At 32.8% G+C, this 6,493-nt stretch overlaps 1 protein-coding gene across 1 annotated transcript; it reads left to right on the top strand.

Moving 5' to 3' along the window:
* Positions 1–3,772: 3,772 nt before the first annotated feature.
* LOC100776437 (pollen-specific leucine-rich repeat extensin-like protein 1) lies at positions 3,773–5,810 on the top strand. Its single transcript, XM_014768115.3, has 4 exons — positions 3,773–4,243; positions 4,341–4,377; positions 4,662–4,743; positions 4,910–5,810. Exons 2-4 carry the CDS (start codon positions 4,366–4,368, stop codon positions 5,557–5,559), a joined length of 744 nt encoding a protein of 247 aa, XP_014623601.1. The 5' UTR covers positions 3,773–4,243; positions 4,341–4,365; the 3' UTR covers positions 5,560–5,810.
* Positions 5,811–6,493: the final 683 nt, after the last annotated feature.

The following is a 6,493-nucleotide window of genomic DNA, read 5'->3' as shown; positions in this document are numbered from 1 at the left end:
ATGTGTGGTACGTTCTTACACCATATTTGTCCTCCAACATATGTCAGTGCAATGTAGCACCTACGTATGAATGAATAATGTTGCCATCATACAGGCCTGTTGCGAACAATTTATTTATCTGTTGTCCAGTGACTTTTGTCCTGCACGAATATGTGTGATTTAATTGTGCAAGATTAACTTTAGCTTACCATATGAAAATTTGATTATTTTTTTGGTGCGAAAAATTCCAATATTTTTAAAGACGAAACGGCGTGATTTAATTGTTCAAATAGTCATTTCTTTTCTTATTTGATTATATTAAGAATTTAGTATTAATATAAATAAGTTTGTATTTTGTATTTGCCTTAATATCACTTTTCATCCGTTTGATTTCATTATTGTTTCACTTTAATATATTAAATTTTAAATGTTTAATTTTGGTCTTTTAAGTTTTCGAAAGTTTTTTTTTTTTTTTATTTCCAATAGTAACATTAGTGATTTTAGTGATTCTGTTAACTTAAAGTTTTTGAATAATTAATTTCAAACAATGAAGACTAAAAACCATTATTATATTTATATTTTATTTAAAAAATTATAAACTACTAAAAAAAATCCATCTTCCTTCCGATCGTCTCCTTCTTCGAACCCCAACACCACCATCCAACCTCCATTCCTCCACACAAGAATGAATCACAAATAAGCATTAGATGATACAAGAATTCTTCACAATCCCTGAATAATAAATATTCATCAATCATAAAAAAAAAAAGCAATAGTAAAATTCTAAATCCCAAATCAAAATCCATCATTAGGGGTGAGGGATAACTCCATCGTCGGAGCCACCACGCCATCAATCAGAACAAGCACAGCACCATCAGAACATGGGTGAAGCAGAATAGGAGAGAGAACACGAATTGGAAAGAGAATGAAAAAAGGGAAAGAAGAAAAAAATAAATAAACACTCATTTTGTTTAATTATAGTAGTAATAGTTTTTAACGATCATGATATTAAATTAATTATTTTAAAATTTTATTGTTAACGGAAGATTAATGTTTCAAATGAAAAATTGAGAAAAAAAATACTAAAATAATATATTTAGAAAATATAAAAGATTAAAATTAAAATTTTAAGACTTAATTATGTACTAAAATGAAGTAACTGCCAAATATAATTTAACAAAAATCATATTAACGCCTTGTATTTCATATTTCACATACATTGAATTGAATCAGCCTCCACTAATACAATCTTTTCTTTTTGGTGAATGCCAGCCATTAATACAATTTTTATCTAATAGAAATTAATCTTTTAATATAGATATTGCGAGTTTATACTAATAATATAATACAATATATAAACATAATTTTACTTGAGTAAAAATTGATATACACTATTAAAATACCAAATAAAAGTACAATAGCATATGGTTAGCTTAATTTTATAATGTTTGTATTTACAATTTAATTTTTACTAGACAAATTTTACTTCAACGAAATTAATCCCAACAATGAACATTTTATTTTGGTATTAAATAACAATTTATAGTGCATAAAAGGTCAATTATTTATTAATTTCATAATAGTTATGTAAAAATAAAAATAAAAAATAAATTTTAATTTTTGAATATTAAGTATTAAAAAATTGCAATTATCGTTTATAATAAGTTGAAGTTATTTTCATAATAAAAACTACATATTTTAGCACTAAAATTTCTCAAAATTAAAAATTTATAATTTAATGTTATAAATATTTTATTCATTATTTATTAAAATATTTTACAGTTTCTATTTTATTTTCTTCTTTCTTCCAAGTTGCTTTTAACAACTTTCTTAGTCTTTTGACAATTATGCAAAGACAATTTACGTTGCTTGAGTGGCGGTCCCGATAAAGTGTATATGTATAAAGATGGGCTACAGCCATAATCAACAATTTACAAATTTTATAAAAGATAAATAAATTGAATATATAAATTTCATGAAGAATCCGTTTGCTTACAATAGCCAATCAAAATAATAACCATCATAAACTACCCATCCGTACCAGTTTTCACGCAATCATGTATAATAACCACTCAAGTATTTCACTTTCAATCCTTGCACCCCTTCATATTTCCTGAACCTTAAACCTCTGTCTCCATACCAAGTTCAAGCACTCACAGGGTTTGGTGAAATTAATTAAGAACAAGATTGACTACTGAAGATTCACAAGATTGAGATTTTCCTCACCATGGCTCTTGTAGATGCTGAGATGCATGGTAGGGTTCTAGACACAAGGCAAAATGTTGGGAGTATGATGCATTTTGTAAATTTGCAGATAAAGGGAGCTTTTTTTTATTTTTTTTAAAGAACATGATGGAGAAAGTGACAAGTGAGGAGTGTGCATTTACAAGGATAATTTAAGAAAATAAAAAGAAAAGAAAAGTGTATTAGTAAATAGGGAAAGTGGAAATAGCAATTGCCCCTATAAAGATTGCCTAAGGTCCAATACATAAAAGCCCACTTTATGTGCAGCAGATTAGGCTAGTCCATTTTTTGTTTTCTGCTCATCTGTAACATGGTTGGATTCAATTGATTTGTGTTAGGGCTTATGAGACTTTTCCGAAATCATTGGCTATGCTTATTATCAAACTACTATATTACAATTTTTTCAGGAAATTAGCTCATATTATCGGTGTAGGAGGTCGACTAAAAAAGTTGGGGAGGCAAAATCATTGGTTAACTAAATGAATAAAATTTATTCACATCCAAATTACAAATTGTCATATATAATAAATTTATTAATTTATATAATAATTATTTTAAAATTTTTATCAAAGTTTTTTTTAACAGTATAAAAACATTTATTGTACGTGCTTATTAAACTCTAGCTAAATATGCAACAGTTTACGCAGTTCAGATTTTGATTAGGCATGATAATTGAATTCGAAACCACCATTAGTACAAAAAATGTTTATTTTTAACACTGAAATCTATTCCTAGAAAATTGAATGTAGTATGTGACACGGTGACATGGAAAATCGAGATGAACATTCTACACCGATTGCCTTAAAATCAGTCTAGAATATATTTTAATTAAGTTCAATAATTTTACTGTACGTGCTGTAATTCATTAACTAGTGTTGAAGCATACAAAAATTTCCATAGAAAAGACTATCTACCAAACAAGATTTTGGATGACTCTAAAATCATCTGAACCCACGCCCATAGCATTTAAACCGATCATTATCTTATGGACATCCAATGGCCAATCTACCACGACAAGTATTTTAAGCATCATGTTTCATAGTGTGTAATAATTTGAGAGATTCATGTTTCGTGTGACCTTAGATGGAGCATTTTATCAACCAGAAATGAACAGAATGAGAGAGGGAAAAAAAATCGCCAAAATCAAAAGAAAAATCAATGGTGACAAGCGCAACAAAAGGTGGACGTGTGTTACAGAAAAAAGGGTCCAATTATGAGTGTATCCTCTAGCTAAAAAAACCCATATATATATCTTCATGATCAAACCGCGTTAACACAAGTTGCAAGTAGCAACCATCAGATTCGGTTAGAGACAATGATTGGCTTTCACTACCTCAAAGAAAAATCTGGACTCATTGGAGCCCACAAATTTGGACCACTCTCCTCAAGTCTCAACTCCTACTTCATCTACAACCAATTAATTAGGTAGTGGTGGCTTTACTCAATTCAATTCACCCTCCAACCAATATAAAAAAACATCTACAGTTTGGTCTATATTCATTAGTGACCAATGAATGGATGATCATGATCTCTTCTGTACTAGTACAAATATTATAGGATCCTTACATTATAGTAGATGGTTTAGTTCATTATAGTAGATGCGAGTGAGACACTATGCCTTGAGACACGTGTACGGTCGGCATGCGGTAGTGCATGATCATTATTGCACACAACAAAACTCATAAAAACCATAACGCAAACATGAATTAAAATATTGAAAAATAATCATGGTAAGTATTTTGTGACACATATGTGGCATTTAATTGATTAGTATTTATAGGGATTGAGGAAGGTGCATTGAGTCAACAATATTAGGCGTGTCAACCAAAGACAGCACATGGGAGTAGAAGCTGTGTGCTGAGTTGCAAAGCCATCATCAATCCAATCTTGTGTTACTATAAGTATTTAACAGCATAGACACACACCCTTTGGTTCTGGCCACCCTCAGGTGTGAATACAATACCTTAGCATGAAATTCAACTTTGTGGGACTACATGTTGAAGTTTGATTGGTGAACGAGGTGCGCTAATGCCTTCTTAAGTTTTGCTTTTCTGTCACTTTCCCTCTGTGTTGGTTTGCTCTGATCACTTTTGTCTGCATTACAACCTGAGCCTCAGATCTGATCTCTTGATCCACAAAACCATGGCTGAAAAGGTACACAGCTTTCAATTCTCATCTGAAGCTTCATGATCACTCTTTTTTTTTTTTATCTCAAAACCTTTTGGATTAATGCTCATTATTTCTTGTCCTTGTTTACATAGTATGAAAATGTGATTTCAATTGTTCTGCTTTTCTGCTTGAATTTGTTATTGTATAACATAACCAAATTGATGATGCCATTCTTCTATTCTATATGCCACAATCATAAGTTTGGTTCACTTTGGATACATGGGATACTATAATTCTAATGGGTGGATTTGTTGAACACATTAATTCAGGTGACCATCATGAAACTCAAGGTTGACCTTGAGTGTGAGAAATGCTACAAGAAGGTTAAGAAACTTCTCGGCAAGTACCCTCGTGAGTTCATCACCCTTGCTTCTTCTTTTTTTATGTTATGTACTTTATACATACTAGAATCAGAATTGTGAAATGAAAATTTTGCAATTTGCATGCATTTATTTGGGGTTGCAAGAGGGTATCAAATTGAGTTAATTTTTGGGTGTTGAAATTTTGTGAACAAGAGAAATTCGGGACCAGAAGTTCGATGAGAAGGAAAACATTGTGTTCATCACAGTGGTGTGTTGTAGCCCCGAGAAGATAAGAGACAAGCTTTGCTACAAAGGTGGAGGCTCTATCAAGAGCATTGAGATACTGGAACTGCCCAAGCCCAAGGCCGAGAAGCCTAAAGCAGACCCTCCCAAAGCTGAGAAGCCCAAGGCCGAGCCCGAGAAAAAGAAGGACGGTGGCGGCGAGAAGCCCAAGGCCGAGCCCGAGAAAAAGAAGGACGGTGGCGGCGAGAAACCCAAGGCCGAGCCCGAGAAAAAGAAGGATGGTGGGGAGAAGCCCAAAGGGGATGCTCCGAAAAAGGAAGCCGAGAAGCCCAAGCCCGGGCCCGAGAAGCCCAAGGACAAGCCCGCGCCAGCTCCCTTACCCGTGCAGCCACATATGGCTGCACCTATGGCGGTTCCAGTTGGGATGCTCTATGCTCCTCCTCCGTGCTACGAAGGCAGGCCCGTTGGGCCTGGGTACGAATACGGTGGGCCCATGTTCTGTTACGACGGGTACTATGCAAGGCCCGTATATGATAGTTACGGTGGAGGCAGACCCTGTTATGTGAACCGTGGTGATCAATATTTCAGCGAAGAGAATCCACAAGGCTGCATAATTATGTGACAATTACGTCCACGGCGTTGCATTATTGGGTTCTGTAAATGATGGTGGCCATTCACAATTTGTCTCAATTATCATCATGTTTAATCACGTCCAATCCAATGTTTTTGTTATTTAAAATTCAACGACCAAAAAAAATGAGGGGGGAAACAAAAATAAAGGTTATGTAATTAATGGTTATAAATGCTATACTGTCATGATGTTTCGTTTTTTTACGTTTGATGAGTTAATAAAATAAAGTGTTTCTTTACCAACAAGGAATCGTCAAATTCTCGAATTGGAATTTTTTAAATTGATTTAATTTGTAGAAAGTAATTAACTTTCTAACCAACATCACCCACCAGTACTTTTTAGTAGGTAAGGCCATATATTCTTTTCGTACATTTTGTTTATAATTGCATAGATAAAACAAACACGTAGACCTATATCAGTTGTTAGAGTTCTTTAGATTGTATCGTTTTGCTATGAGAATATTAGTCGGGAAGATAGCAGAAGCTAAGGAATTGGTGTTGGCTACCTATGTCATGGTTTATTAGTTTTTTTATTGTTTTTTTATCCGAACCAAAGACAGTATAAAAAAATTATAATAATTTGTACATCATATTTAACTAACTCATTAACTGAATTAGACTTATTTGTTGATCAATTTTAGTATTTATTTGTTGAAAATCTTTAATAGTCATTGATGATCAATGACTTCAGAAACAAAATGATAACAAATTGACAACTATGATTTTTTTTTTCCTTTGCCCATAGTTTTTACTTTTCCCACCTGATTAGATACATGGAACCTGAACAGAATTTGAACGAGTACAATCAGATGCTAAAATGTGATGTATGAAACTTTTTTTTTCCCACGGAAATAAAAGTTTTCAAGGTATTAGAATAGAATAATACATCCACCCTTCATACCGAAGTTAAATTAGATCATGGCTAG

The sequence above is a fragment of the Glycine max genome, chromosome 15 (assembly GCF_000004515.6).
Source record: "Glycine max cultivar Williams 82 chromosome 15, Glycine_max_v4.0, whole genome shotgun sequence".
In the NCBI taxonomy this organism is placed as follows: domain Eukaryota; kingdom Viridiplantae; phylum Streptophyta; class Magnoliopsida; order Fabales; family Fabaceae; genus Glycine; species Glycine max.
Note: the sequence above shows the minus strand (reverse complement) of the source record. Positions and strands in the feature narration are given on the sequence as shown.